The following is a 16,044-nucleotide window of genomic DNA, read 5'->3' on the forward strand; positions in this document are numbered from 1 at the left end:
GACTCTTTAAAGTAGAGACGCTACATACTGATATACACCTGAACATCAGCAGGAGAGGACTCTTTAAAGTAGAGACACTACATACTGATATACACCTGAACATCAGCAGGAGAGGACTCTTTAAAGTAGAGACACTACATACTGATATACACCTGAACATCAGCAGGAGAGGACTCTTTAAAGTAGAGACACTACATACTGATATACACCTGAACATCAGCAGGAGAGGACTCTTTAAAGTAGAGACACTACATACTGATATACACCTGAACATCAGCAGGAGAGGACTCTTTAAAGTAGAGACACTACATACTGATATACACCTGAACATCAGCAGGAGAGGACTCTTTAAAGTAGACACTACATACTGATATACACCTGAACATCAGCAGGAGAGGACTCTTTAAAGTAGAGACGCTACATGCTGATATACACCTGAACATCAACAGGAGAGGACTCTTTAAAGTAGAGACGCTACATACTGATATACACCTGAACATCAGCAGGAGAGGACTCTTTAAAGTAGAGACACTACATACTGATATACACCTGAACATCAGCAGGAGAGGACTCTTTAAAGTAGAGACGCTACATACTGATATACACCTGAACATCAGCAGGAGAGGACTCTTTAAAGTAGAGACACTACATACTGATATACACCTGAACATCAGCAGGAGAGAACTCTTTAAAGTAGAGACACTACATACTGATATACACCTGAACATCAGCAGGAGAGGACTCTTTAAAGTAGAGACACTACATACTGATATACACCTGAACATAAGCAGGAGAGGACTCTTTAAAGTAGAGACACTACATACTGATATACACCTGAACATCAGCAGGAGAGGACTCTTTAAAGTAGAGACACTACATACTGATATACACCTGAACATCAGCAGGAGAGGACTCTTTAAAGTAGAGACACTACATACTGATATATATATTATTTATTGTTAGTAGCTGCTTCTTTGAGTCTAAACATGAAGGTTTTAACGAGAGTTGAAAAACATATTCCTGCCTGACCCTCAGAGTGATGCTGAGGTTTGAACAGATTAAAGATGGTTTTTACTCTCCTCTCTCTTCATGTAAACTGTAACCCAGCGCTCACATGACCACACGTCCGCTCTGTCATTACCTCACAGCTGGTGTTTTGGGGAGAAACGAGCAGGAATGAGTGTGTGGTCAGTTTAAAGAGTGCTGACGTAGCAGAACTGGATCAATACGAGCTGCAGATGCTACGTGTCTGAAAACTGCACAAACATCACATCAAGCCCTCAGGATTATAGAAGACGCCCATCACCCCAGAAACAAACTGTTCTGGTGCCGCAGCATCAGGACTGAAACCACCAGACTCAGGGACAGTTTCATCCCACAGGCCAGAAGACTGTTAAACACCTGAACTTTGAAACAACATCCATAATATTTGTTAGAAAAATATCGCTGGTCACCGGCTGGAGCTTCAACCTCAGGATCCATGTATCTGTGATCCTCTCCAGAATGGAAGGAGTCATCACATACAGAGCATCAACTAGTTCCTGAACAGTGTCCTTCACATGCTGATATCCAAGAGAGGGAGTTCCACAGTCACAAGATGGAGGAATAGAAAGCAGTATTCAATGTTTACTTCAGATTAGCTCCACGTCAGAAATGAGCATGCTTGTCATATGTCTCTCTCCATAGAGGCTGAATCATCATGTTAATCACATAGCTATCATATGCCTCAAACAGTCCTGATGCTCTGCTAGCTAATCACACATCCTGTCATGTTCACAGCTACAGTTGATACCTTTGTTAGCATGTTGCTCTCATGTTGGAGGAGGACATTCAGGATTTCCCGTTTCATTTTGCACTATTTTTAGTTGTATTTTGTCTTATGTCCTTTTTATAATGTGTTGCTCCGATGGAGGAGCCTGTGACCTCATGTGTTCATATCCACACTGCAGCTATGAACACATGATGATGAAAGCCTTGAACCTTTTGTCTCACCCGAACGGGTCGCCCACCACCAGGAACGCCACGTCCGTCACGTCAGCGTCCTTCAGGATCTCGTCCGCCTGCTGCTCCACCAGATCCCTGTCCGCCAGGATCAGAGGCATCCCATAATACTCCTCCTGGGGAGGAGCACAGGCAGACAGTGTGAGTGGGAGTGTGGCAGGTACAGTAGGAGTAGTAAAGTATTTTGAAGTCAATTCATAATAAAGGATTTCATAGAAAAGTGAAAAAGTCATAATATTTCATTTGAATAAATCATAGAAAGTCTTTAACCCTCCGGTGTCACTGTGGACATGTTTGGACATTTAATCCACCAAAATCAATGTTGTTGCTAATCTTTGACATCATATCCAAGACTGTGATGAGAAAAAGCCGACCCCCCCAACATTTATTATATGGAAAATAACTGCCTTTTGTGCATGTTTTTCATAGAAAACGCAAATTCATGTTTTAAAACTGGCAGTTGAAGGGTTAAAATCCTGAAAATCGTTTTGTATTTTTGATCAGGACTGAAGTTGATTGAAAGATTTAACCCTAAAAAGTTAAAAATATATTAATGTGTTAACATTTTATAGCAGTTTTTGGAAGTGGACATTTTTGTCCCGAATGACTAATGTGTGACTTTTTTTGTATAATCTGATTCTGTGCAAAAACTAATAATGCAAAAAAAATCAATGTTGCTGCTAATCTTTGACATATCCAAGACTGTGATAAAAAAAAAAGCCAGTCCCCAGATATGTATTTTATGGAAAATAACTAGTTTTCTCTGTTTTCATCATGAAAAAAACAGCGGTTTCATGTTTTCAAAATGGCATTTAAAGGGTTAAAATCCTGAAAATGAATACAGTTTTGGTATTTTCTATTAGGGCTGAAGTTGCTTTAAAGATTGAAACCAAAAAAGTTGTGAAAAAAAGAAAAAACCTTTTAATCTAATGTTTTAATCAAAGTATTTTGCAGTGGACATTTTTGTACCGAATGACTAATTTGTCCAATGGAGTGATACCGGAGGGTTAAATAATATGATATAGTTTGTCAAATCCTAAAGACTGATCACAATGATGTTTAAATAAATCATGATCTAAAGCCCAAGCATGTTATTGCAGAAAAGGCTATACAGTTTTGTAAAGTATCTTATTAAAAATGAGAAAAAGTAACATTAGAGTATGTGATACAAATCCCAATGTCATAAAAATACAAAATAAGTCATAATAAAATGTATTATCATATTTAAAAAAAAATCATAAAAAGTCAAAATATAATATGAAGCTCCGCGCAAGTTCAGGCAGGAAGACCTATCACTTTGTATTGCGCGTCATGGCAATACTCGCTCCCTTCACTAAATGATAGGGAGCGCCACTCCTCAAGCTAACCTATCACTTCCCTCCGTTCACAAGCCTAATCATCGCACCTGTTAATCCCTCTATATATGCTCTCCCCTTTTCCATCAGCTGTCTTCCAGGTGTCAACGCGCAACCCTCCTCCACCCCTTCGCCTCCTGCTTCCAACTCAGGGCCAAGCTCAACCTTCTCCCTTCCAACCGGACCTAACCACTTATCAGCACCACCAGTGTCTAGACCCGGGGGGGTTCATCGGAAACGGTTCTTCCCTTCCCGAATGACATCCTACAAAACCTGGGCCTAATCGCCAAACACAATTTCATTCACTTGTTATAAACTGTCATCATTATGTTTCATTTATATAATGTGACCCGATAATAAACATGTATTCCATACATCACGTCTCTCCTGATTGAAATATAATAAAAAGTCATAAATCAAAACAGCAATACAAAATGGTATGTTATGAAAAGTAATACAAGTATTCAAAATACATGTCATTACAGTTATATATATGTATTGTACAATATGTCATGAAAATCACAAAAAGTCCTAATATGACAAAAAGTCATATCAAATACCAGAGAAGTAATATGTGGAAAAAAAATCATAAAAACTCCCATGTTATGAACTATCTGTTGTCAGAGGTGGGAGAAGTACTCAGATCTTTTACATAAAAGTAAAAGTAGAAGTACACATAGCATAACATTGAAATACTGAAGTAAAGTACAAGTACCTGGAAATTGTATATTGTAAATGTGCTGGGTTAGTACTCTACACCTCTGTCTCTTGTAACTAAGGTTTTTCTGCAAAGCCTTTAATGTGTGATTCTCTGTCCTGGAGCATGGTGGCAACAACCTCTCCTGTACCTCCTTAGACAGTTAGTATTTGATCCTGGGACACTTCAGTGTGATGTGAAGTCCTCACCAGAGCCTCCTTCCCCACGGTGAGGATGGAGGTGTAGGCCTCCAGGTAGACCCGGCTGCAGCCCCTCACGGCCGCCAGACCCTTCACCGTGATGTCCGTCGCGTCACCGAGCCCCAGCCCCACCAGGTACAGCATGCTGGCCCGAAGATACTCAACTAAAACTGATTAAAAACACTTTAATTTCAAGTTTATTTCTGCCTGTTTCTGCTTTCACGTGTAGTCTCACTGGACACACTGGAATACGGCATGTCGTAAACTGTTTACGTTCACGACAGCTACAGCCAAGTTACGTTTCTGTTCCGTGTGTCGACCAAACTCCATTCACAAATCCTCATATTTAATAAAAACATTGATTGTTTCAGAGCTTTACGCAGATAAGAGAATAACTTATCTATATGTTTTCTTGTTCAAGGCCTTCTTTAATTCGGCGTACTTATAATTACGGTCTGTTCATTTGTAATCAATTATTAACATGTGTTTTTCTGTTGTTGCCCTCCAACACCTCCAATTTCATGGCAGATATCATGTTAAAATCAATCAAACCGTGGATTTCATTACAGCCGAACTAAAGAGAATCTTATTAAAGTTGTGTATACAGTGATTAATGTGTGTTCCTGTCAGAACAGATAGTAGAGCCAAACTCTGTGGAAAAATCTTCATATTTATATTTTTAATTTTTAGTTTACATGTCCCACAATATATCAACACATCTTTAATTCGAGGCAGAAGTAGTCAGTTGTGTAAAATAACTAAGTAGATTTACTCAAGTACTGTACTCGTACCAGAACTGAGTACTTCTACTTTTACTCAACTAAAACATCTGAGTACTTCTACTTTTACTCAAGTACAATATCTTAGTACTTTGTGCACCTCTGGAAGTAGTTGTGATTTAAAATAACAATAAAATACTAACCCTATTTGTGACCGCCTTAATCTTTAGATGAGTCATTCTTTTTAAAGACATAAATAGAAAAGACAAAACAAGGATCTGAAAAGAAGTGACTCAACATGTAACACAACCCACAATGAAACAAACACACAATTGACATGCATACAAATATATTATTTATTTACAATAAATAAGAAGACTTCACATAGGCTACATATAGATTCACCCAGAGACAGAGATGGTAAAACATGTTTTATTCGTGCATTGATTCTAAGATGTTGTGCTTTTTAGCTTCCATAACATGTCCACAAACATAGTCCTCATCCAAGAGTTTATTTTAACAACTCTGTCTGTTTGTGTAGGTAGATTTATCCAAAATGTATCATTAAATAACACCTTATTTGCATATTTAAACATGACATGTCCACTCCTTGTAATTTGCTAAATATTGTGTTAATGTCAGTAATGAAGTGGGGGGGTTTCATGGTGATATCCCTTAGTTACACCTACTGTCTCCTGATTGGCTCTCCTCGGTCACATGCCCCTCTCTGGGTCTCCATGGTGACGGCGGCGGCAGCGCGGCGTGTGAAAGTAGTTGTGAATGAGATGGTGGGAAACCCTCCTCTCTCTCTCTCCACTTGTTGTGGTAAACAAGCCTCTCTGGACCACGTGACCCCCCTCAGCCTTTCAACTGGAAACCAGTTAATGAGTGGTGGGGGGGAGCTGGTTATATAATGGGCTCTTCTGCTTTTCGGGGTCCGTGTAGGATGGGTGAGGAGGGGTGAGGATGGGGGGGTGAGGATGGGGGTGAGGGAGGGTCTTTTGTTGCTGTGTTTCAGGGCTTGTTCGGCTCCAGTCATCCGGAGAACATGGAGAATATCTCTGTTAACTGTTTCTGCAGAACATCCTGAACCTGAGAAAACTCTTTAAATCATGACACAAGATCATTTATGAGGATTTAAATCACAAGGATCACTTTAAAAGAGATTACATTTTGAAGATCTCTTTGAAGACAGTTGAAATCATGAAACAAGACCCTTTAAAAAAGTTAAACAATGACAAAAATACAGATGCCGACCGGTGGGAACGTGCTAAAACAAACCTCTTCCATCAGGAGAAACGCGCTGCCGCTTCAGAGAGGATGCAGATATTAAAACACAAAGGTTCCACATCAAGAAACATCTTCATGAACAACACATGCAGCGTTTAGAGAACATTCAGTAGCTTGAGGAGACATGGCAGCGTTTACTAAAAGCTGCAGAAACCAAACGCTGAAGAAGCTCAAACACAACGGAGACCAGGGGGACACTAAAGAGTGACGTACACAGCTGGGAGACCAGGGGACTCTAAAGAGTGACACACACAGCTGGGAGACCAGGGGGACACTAAAGAGTGACGTACACAGCTGGGAGACCAGGGGACACTAAAGAGTGACACACACAGCTGGGAGACCAGGGGGACACTAAAGAGTGACGCACACAGCTGGGAGACCAGGGGACATTAAAGAGTGACACACACAGCTGGGAGACCAGGGGGACACTAAAGAGTGACGCACACAGCTGGGCGACCAGGGGACACTAAAGAGTGACGTACACAGCTGGGAGACCAGGGGACGCTAAAGAGTGACACACACAGCTGGGAGACCAGGGGGACACTAAAGAGTGACGCACACAGCTGGGAGACCAGGGGGACACTAAAGAGTGACACACACAGCTGGGAGACCAGGGGACATTAAAGAGTGACACACACAGCTGGGAGACCAGGGGACACTAAAGAGTGACGCACACAGCTGGAGACCAGGGGCCACTAAAGAGTGACACACACAGCTGGAGACCAGGGGACCCTAAAGAGTGACGCACACAGCTGGGAGACCAGGCGACACTAAAGAGTGACGCACACAGCTGGGAGACATGGGGACACTAATGAGTGACGCACACAGCTGGAGACCAGGGGACACTAAAGAGTGACGCACACAGCTGTGAGACCAGGGGACACTAATGAGTGATGCACACAGCTGGAGACTAGGGGACACTAAAGAGTGACGCACACAGCTGGGAGACCAGGGGACACTAATGAGTGACGCACACAGCTGTAGACCAGGGGACACTAAAGAGTGACGCACACAGCTGGGAGACCAGGCGACACTAAAGAGTGACGCACACAGCTGGGAGACATGGGGACATTAAAGAGTGACGCACACAGCTGGAGACCAGGGGACACTAAAGAGTGACGCACACAGCTGTGAGACCAGGGGACACTAATGAGTGACGCACACAGCTGGAGACCAGGGGACACTAAAGAGTGACGCACACAGCTGGGAGACCAGGGGACACTAAAGAGTGAAAACTCACCTGAAAGGTTCGATGTGTTATTTGAACAATGTGGTCACATGACTCCTTCTGATGTCACTGCAGATCTGCTGTAAGCTAGCGAGCTAACGTAACTAACCTTCAGATATACTAACGAAAGATTTAGTTAAAGAATATTTTGTGTAAACATGAAGGAGTCTCAGGTGAGTTCAGGTGTCTCGGGTCACATGACTCAGACAGAAACAGGATTAGGTCTGGAGATTTAATCTGATCACAGACAAACGTTTTATCTGACGGCTTAAATGACTGATGATAAAGGATTTCACAGAAGTTTATATTTAGGTTGTCTCGCATTGGGAAAGCACTTTATTTATATAATGTATTGTTATTATAATTAAAGATTTTAGCATCTGTGCACTTTCTGTTGAGTTTGTCTGCTGTCTAGTTGCACACACTTTTAACAGTTAAAATATCTAAAATATTTCTAAAATAAAATATTTTGATTGTATGTCTTTATATTTCTTTATATTTCTTTTTTATTTAACATGTTTGTATGATTGTTTATATTTTTTTATGTCATAATAAAAATATATATTTTTCCATATTTCTAAAGAATATATTTTAAAGAATATTTTTTTGAATTTTTCTCATAAATGTTATTAATTTTCTTGTTTCGTTTATTTGTTTATATATTAATTCTTCTTGCATTTTGCAGAACATTTTTTTAACCAGGCATTTCCTACTCGTCAATTCACTTGGTTCTGACTGATGTTGCTTCACTCGTAACAACAATGATACTCACACCTGTCCTGCAGCTCTGTGAGAAGACACTGAGGTGAGACGGGCAGATGAAGCTGGTTGTGTGACAGCTGACAGGAAGCTGGTTTTCCTCCGTGTGCGTTGCTGCAGCTGTGAATATAACTGAGAGATGATTACTGACACACTAAGCTGTCATTTAATGTAACGCTCCATCAGAGGCAGGACAGATAACGACACATTCAAAGAAGTCTGTCCATAAATCAAGTGTCGTGTTAGAGAGGCTCTCAAGACTGTGTGTTTTGGTTTTGTTTGTATTTCAGTTTTACAAAATGGAAATGAATGACATTTGATCAGTAAACATCAGAAACGGACCTCCTGTCTCCTGGTGTTTATTGCTGCAATCTCAAAGTCAATCAATCAATCAATGTTTATTTATATAGCCCAATATCACAAATGTTACATTTGTCTGAGTGGACTTCACAGTTTGCACAGAATATCAGTATGACAATACGACACCCTCTGTCCTTAGACCCTCTGTCCTCAGACCCTCTGTCCTTAGACCCTCTGTCCTTAGACCCTCTGTCCTTAGACCCTCACATCGTACAAGGAAAAGAGAAAACCATTCTTGTAAGGGCAGAATAGTGACACTTTGACGTCTGTGTGTCAGAGTGTGATTCATTTGGTGTGTGTCCTCTTAGTGTTTGTGAATGTATTCCTGAACTGCTGTAATGACATGTTAACACATCTGTCACAGCAGGCATTCCGCTGTGAGGGAACAACACTTTATTTCATCAGGGAAGGCAAACTTTATTCAGATGGTACGTAAACACATTGGATTATGATGGGGGGGGGGGAGAGCTAGTGGAGCCTCGCAGCCGCGAAACTGTGGTGCGCTTACACTGTAGGTGCGCCGCATTTGCGCTTCAGATGATGCTCCCTCCGCAAAATGAAGAACCCTACGCAAGATGAGGGGGGCGGCCCTATAAGTAGGGATAGGAGACCCATACTGCAGGGGAAGGCAAACTATTGTGAGAGAACATACATTTTTCTTGTGAGGGAACACAAAAGTATTCAAAGGGATAGTAATACAGGACACCGCACATTGAATGATATCTCTAATGGCGCATTTACACTGCAGGCCTCGCTCGGCCTCGCTTGGTTTGGTTAGGCCTTATTAGGCCCGGCTCCCTTTAATGCTGCGCTCACATTACAGTTTAGGAACTGGGGTAGTATCTATACTAGTAACGCAGTGTAGGCGGAGCCGTGACGTCATCTTCAGTGAGCGCCCCAGAAAAATAACACAGCCGTTAGCTGTTAGCCCTCAGAGCTCACAGCTCCTCATATCTGTTCAGAAACTAGACAAAAGTTAAACAAGTCCAAACCACAGACTGTCTGTGTCATGGAGAATACAGTCGCTGGTTTATTTATGTCTGTAGGCCGTTGTTGTGAGTGTGGACGGTCGGAGCATATATAACGTTAGCTTAGCCGATCTCCATTCAGAAAACACGCATTTTAAAAGGTGTTTCGCCTGCCGTCCGTCTGCAGACTAGTCAAAGCCTTAATTCATGGTTTTTACTAACCGGTATCAGTGTGTTGTTACTTCGGCATCATTTAGAAACGTGTCTTACAATTAAATCACGGTCAAATATGTTCATCTTGTTGTAATTGTACCCCCCTTGACAGCGATTCTCTCTCTAGTTTAGCAGACTCAGCCCGGTTGTTGGCCTCGATAGAACCACGATTTAGTCGGGCCAGAAAAAAGGTGAAAAAGTAGCCCCGGGCCGGAACTAGGCCAAGTGTAAGCGCAACCAAAAACAGGCCCCGCACGGCTCGGCACGCTTAAAGTGAGCTCCGCGCTGTAGTGTGAATGCGCCATAAGAGGTTAGAGAGAGAGGGATCGGAGACACAAGGGAACAAAGAGGGAACACACACTGTATTGTTAGGGAACACAAAAGTATTCATTAGGAAAGTAGAGACAGTAGGCCTAATGCAAAAATGTAAGTATGCCTTTCAAGACACCCAAGGACGCTGTGCAATTTAGTAATAACTCTAAGACGTTAGCGAGAGAGAGAGAGAGAGAGAGAGAGAGAGAGAGAGAAAGAAAGAGAGAGAGAGAGAGAGATGAGGGAACACAAACTTTTCTTTGGTATAGCAGACTTTTTCTCGGGGTAACACGTGATTCTTGTTGGGACACAGGAGTATCATGAGGGAACATATTAGGGAACATGAAAGCATTCAAAGGGAACACAAACTTTTGTTCTGGCACGTAGACGTTTTTTGGGAAGCAGAATTATCGGGAGGGAACATTAACATTTCATATTAAGAAAGGCAGACTGTTTTTAGGGAACAGAGAAGTATAATCAGGGAATGTAGAAGCTTTTCTGGGGAACATAAAATCATTGTGAGGAAACGCGATAGTATTTTAGGGGTTAAAAAATATAATTTCATGAGGGAACACAAACTTTACAGTTTAGACATATTTGTTCTAGTTAGGTTCAAAAAGGTAAACAAAGATGGCGGTTAGCTTCTTCCTGTCTTTGTTTCAGGAAAGCTGTAGAGCAGTGACCATCAACTGGCGGCCCGCGGGCCACATCAGGCCGGCCAGACATTCTCATCCGGCCCGCACGGCGGGGGTGACTGGCGTGGAAAAAACAAAAAAAGAGTGAGAAAGTTGCATACTTTGTGAAATGATGACGCCTGAGATTGTACTCTTTTGCAACAGCGACCAGATTGACCAGATCATTGCAGATAAGGCAAACAGGTGTAGCCTTATTGAACGATGGCATGATGAATGCGTATTTATCGTCCATTCCTCATTAAAACTGCGGTTTTCCACGTAACTTTACGCTTGAGGCTCTTTGACAGTGAAATGTTCGCCTGCTTGGCAAAGAACTTTCTTATATCCTGCAACCGTTTCCCACCAATCAGGACACGGTATTAATACAAAAAGTTGATTTCTTTCCCTGCCAATCAGGACTGCTTTCAGTGTGACTACCCCAGGTAAAGGCTCATAAAAATAAAGTGAACATATTAATCAATTATATATATATATTTATAATTTATTATGATTTATATATAAATATATATATAAAAATCTCGGGCCGCGAAAGTGTCTCTTGGATTAATTTTGGCCCTTGGACAAATGTAGTTGGTAACCCCTGCTGTAGAGTCTGTAGGACAGTACCACCATGATGATGATGATGATGATGATGACGATGATGATGATGATGATGATGATGATGATGATGATGATGATGATGATGATGATGATGATGATGACGATGATGACGATGATGATGATGATGATGATGATGATGATGATGATGATGATGATGAAGACCATGTTAAACAGGTGTTTGTGGCTGCTGGTAAAAAGCAGGTTAATGAGACGTTTTGTGTCGTTTCTCCAAATTCGAGTCTTTAATTGGACGATTTCCTGGAAACTGAATCTTTATGCAACACGTTACACAACGGCGAGAGTGAGGGAGGACAGGATGAATCAGAGAGGAGAGGGTGAGGAGGGTGAGGAGGGTGAGGAGGCCCTGGCTTCTTTGTGGCTCCCACAGAAAACATCTCCAATTACAGGACAAAGCCGGCTCATTCAGGCCAGCAGCTCCAACTCTGCAGCTTTGCATGTCTAATGAGCGCGCCGCTGAATGCTAAGAGGCCTCAACACCCCCATCCTCCCCCCTGTGTCCCCCATATCCCCCTGTACCCCTCTACAGTGGGACATCCAGGCTGGGTCTTCTCTCAAACCTCCTTCTCTGCAGTAAAACTACCAACAACACAGAGTAACGGCTTTTTGAGATCTGAGCCTGTTTTCACTTTGGTGATTCCATACGTGAGAGATAATCGCTGTATCAGTTTCGAGTCCGCTCAAAAATGTGTTCTTCCTTGGTCCATGCTAAATGCTTCACCAAATACTACACCAGTATTCCTGAAAATTGGACCAGAAGTTTTTCTGTAATCATGCAAACAAACAAAACACAAAAAACCTGCTGAAAACTCTTTGACGAGTAAAATCGGATCCTCAAACTCTCAGAAATGCTCTCTTCACTTTGGTGCTAATAATGTCAAAGTAATAACTAATAACTAATCCCTTCATGCCGACATCCATTACCCGGACATCCCTTATCCCTTCCTACATCCCTTATCTCTTCATCCGCTCTACCTGTCTCCATTCACATTTAACTTGTGCACATTTTAAGTGTCTCATTCATTTTATAAATTCCTTTGAGGAAATAGAAATGACCTTGTTAATGTCAGAGTAAGTTGGTGTTGTCCATCTGTGCTAACAGGCTAACATAAATAGCATCAGCCTATTTGCCCCTATTATCTCAGACCGCTGTTTAAACTGTGTACTAAAAAACTGTTAAGTATCTCATCAATCTTTTATTGAGATGGATAAAACTCTAAGTACTTCCCGCAGCAGCTATTACGGGACGTCCTTTACTTAAATATTCTATTGATCTGAATTCCAGTTAACTTCCTGGTGAGTCAGTGGACGGTCACAGTTTACTGTTAATGCAAAATGAACTCATTGTTATTATCCAATGAAGTCTTTAAATAGAACAGACATATAACTATCAGGGTTCTGTCTACACCGGGTAACAGGAGCGCTGCGCCTTCTTACTCTCAGCGTGCGCCCTCAAACTAAAATGCAGATTTTCCCCGTAAAATGTGACAATATTTATTTTCGTCCAAAAACTGTATAATGACTCCAGCATTGTGAGTATCAAACAGAGCGTCAGACTAAAGAGACAGCTTTGTTTTTACGGAGCTCCGACGTCACGTTGTTGTTTACGTCAGGCGACATCTTGTATACGGGCGTCATGTTCTCGAGAGAATTTATATTTCTTATAAACAAGATCAGAGACGCAGAACTCAGATTATATCTTTCTAGAAAAAGCCCTGACTGAAAAACAATAAAACCAACTTGGTACAAACCAGAAAAACGTGCTTCCTTTAAAATGTTAAATGTTTCTGCAGCTTTTAGTTCTTCTCAGTTCCTATTAAGGCTCTGCTCGAGTTCAACAGCAAACCGCAGAGAGCTGAACATTTCCATTTGTGGTTGAGGAATTTACCAAGAATGATCAGAAGCTGAGTAATAATAAAACGGAGAGGGAACGTTTCACTGAACACAAAGACCAACTCTTACTTTCAGACCGACTGCATTTCACTGATGAAACCTAACCTTGGAAACACAGGATAAGATCCAAGGAACAGCTGTGACATCTTCTTCTGTGGTGTTTGTTGTGAACACTGGAACTCCAGACACACACAACACACGGATGAACTACACACTGGCACACACACACACACACACACACACACACACACACACACACACACACACACACACACACACACACACACACACACACACACACACACACACACACACACACACACACACACACACACACACACACACACACACACACACACACACACACACACACACACACACGATACCCTCCCCTCTGAGGGAAACGATGGCCGGTCGCCACATTCCTTAGCGCTGGGGAAACAACGAATCACATCACAGGAAGTCAGAGAGGAAGAAGCTGGCTAATGCTTTCCTGTTAAACACACGCACGTGCACCACACACACACACACACACACACACACACACACACACACACACACACACACACACACACACACACACTTTTACAGTCCAAACCATAATTACAGGCTGCAGATGTTCTGTAGTTACTGTTTCACTGCAGAGAAAAGTTTGGGTCCAACATGAAGAAGAAGAATAATGCAGAGTCCTCGGGATCGTTAGTGATTATTTACAGAATTAATAAGGTTTACTAATGTAGTATGAACCACATGTAAACACATTTAGCTATGATTTAATGTCAATAAACATATATTAAGGATGCAGAAATAACTCCATCAAGAGAGTAATTTATAAGAAGTTCATGGTTTGTCTTTTGATTGCTTGTTTCCCGAATGCTCATTTTAAAGAGTCCTCTCCTGCTGATGTTCAGGTGTATATCAGTATGTAGTGTCTCTACTTTAAAGAGTCCTCTCCTGCTGATGTTCAGGTGTATATCAGTATGTAATGTCTCTACTTTAAAGAGTCCTCTCCTGCTGATGTTCAGGTGTATATCAGTATGTAGTGTATCTACTTTAAAGAGTCCTCTCCTGCTGATGTTCAGGTGTATATCAGTATGTAGTGTCTCTACTTTAAAGAGTCCTCTCCTGCTGATATTCAGGTGTATATCAGTATGTAGTGTCTCTACTTTAAAGAGTCCTCTCCTGCTGATGTTCAGTTGTATATCAGTATGTAGTGTCTCTACTTTAAAGAGTCCTCTCCTGCTGATGTTCAGGTTTATATCAGTATGTAGTGTCTCTACTTTAAAGAGTCCTCTCCTGCTGATATTCAGGTGTATATCAGTATGTAGTGTCTCTACTTTAAAGAGTCCTCTCCTGCTGATGTTCAGTTGTATATCAGTATGTAGTGTATCTACTTTAAAGAGTCCTCTCCTGCTGAGGTTCAGGTGTATATCAGTATGTAGTGTCTCTACTTTAAAGAGTCCTCTCCTGCTGATGTATCAGTATGTAGAGTCTCTACTTTAAAGAGTCCTCTCCTGCTGATGTTCAGGTGTATACTGTATCAGTATGTAGTGTCTCTACTTTAAAGAGTCCTCTCCTGCTGATGTTCAGGTGTATATCAGTATGTAGTGTCTCTACTTTAAAGAGTCCTCTCCTGCTGATGTTCAGGTGTATATCAGTATGTAGTGTCTCTACTTTAAAGAGTCCTCTCCTGCTGATGTTCAGGTGTATATCAGTATGTAGTGTCTCCACTTTAAAGAGTCCTCTCCTGCTGATGTTCAGGTGTATATCAGTATGTAGTGTCTCTACTTTAAAGAGTCCTCTCCTGCTGATGTTCAGGTGTATATCAGTACTGTATGTAGTGTCTCTACTTTAAAGAGTCCTCTCCTGCTGAATCCACAAAAAAGCATAATAGGGCCTCTTTAATAAGGCATCTTCTGAGTTTGAGGGTCTGTAGTGATTCTGGTCTTCAGTTTTTCGGAGTTTCCCCCCTTTGGTTCCCTCGGTGGTCATGGTGACGCTCAGCTATGCAGAGTCTGAATACAGTCAGCGGAGGAAAGAGGCCTTTGTTACCCACAACCCCTTTCACCTCCCCCCCTTCAGCGGCTCCTCATCTCAGCTCCACTTTCAGACTCTGGAAACTAACCGTGGACTGGTATGTAAAAAACTGTATTTCATTACAGAGTATCCACATATTATCACCAGTTAGAGTTCTAAAAACACGTTTATTCCCATCATATTCAGTTAATTCCCAGTATATCCAGTATATCCCATTATGTCAACACTATATCACCAGTTAGAGATCTAAAAATCAGAGTAATCCAGTGTATTCCTAATATTTCATTGTATTATTCTCATAATAATAACTATATTTCTATCATATCCAGTGGATTTCCATTAAAACTCCAATAAATTCCTCACAGTTCCAGTCAGAGGCGGACTGAAGTGGGCCGGACGGACGATGTGGGCCGGTCGGATAAGTCACTAGCACCCCCCCCCCGTTGACAATTTACTAGTGGTATTTACTTGCGGTACCGACGTGGGCCGGCGGTACCGAAGTGGGCCGGTCGAAAGTCCCGGGCTGATTTTTAGTCCCAGCCCGCCCCTGGTTCCAGTATAATCCCATTAGTTCGATATTTTCCAATTTATTCCCATCATTATCTGTTGGTTCCCAACACATCCAACATATTCCCATAATGTCCAATATGTTTCCATTACAGTAAACCCTGAAGACTCACATTCAAATGACAAAAATGT

The 16,044-nt window shown here is 41.7% G+C and overlaps 1 protein-coding gene across 1 annotated transcript in view; it reads right to left on the minus strand.

Annotated features, from left to right (window-relative positions):
* dph5 (diphthamide biosynthesis 5) overlaps positions 1-4,536 on the minus strand; it is a 9,937-nt gene extending 5,401 nt beyond the window's left edge. Inside the window, exons 1-2 of the mRNA XM_079673826.1 lie at positions 4,263-4,536; positions 1,993-2,117 (exon numbers count right to left, since the gene is read on the minus strand). Of these exons, the coding sequence (XP_079529952.1) occupies positions 1,993-2,117; positions 4,263-4,397 (260 nt within the window). The 5' untranslated portion in view covers positions 4,398-4,536. The remainder of the gene's footprint in view (positions 1-1,992; positions 2,118-4,262) is intronic.
* Between the last annotated feature and the right edge of the window lie 11,508 nt (positions 4,537-16,044).

This window comes from Notothenia rossii (genome assembly GCF_949606895.1).
Source record: "Notothenia rossii genome assembly, chromosome: 1".
NCBI lineage: Eukaryota > Metazoa > Chordata > Actinopteri > Perciformes > Nototheniidae > Notothenia > Notothenia rossii.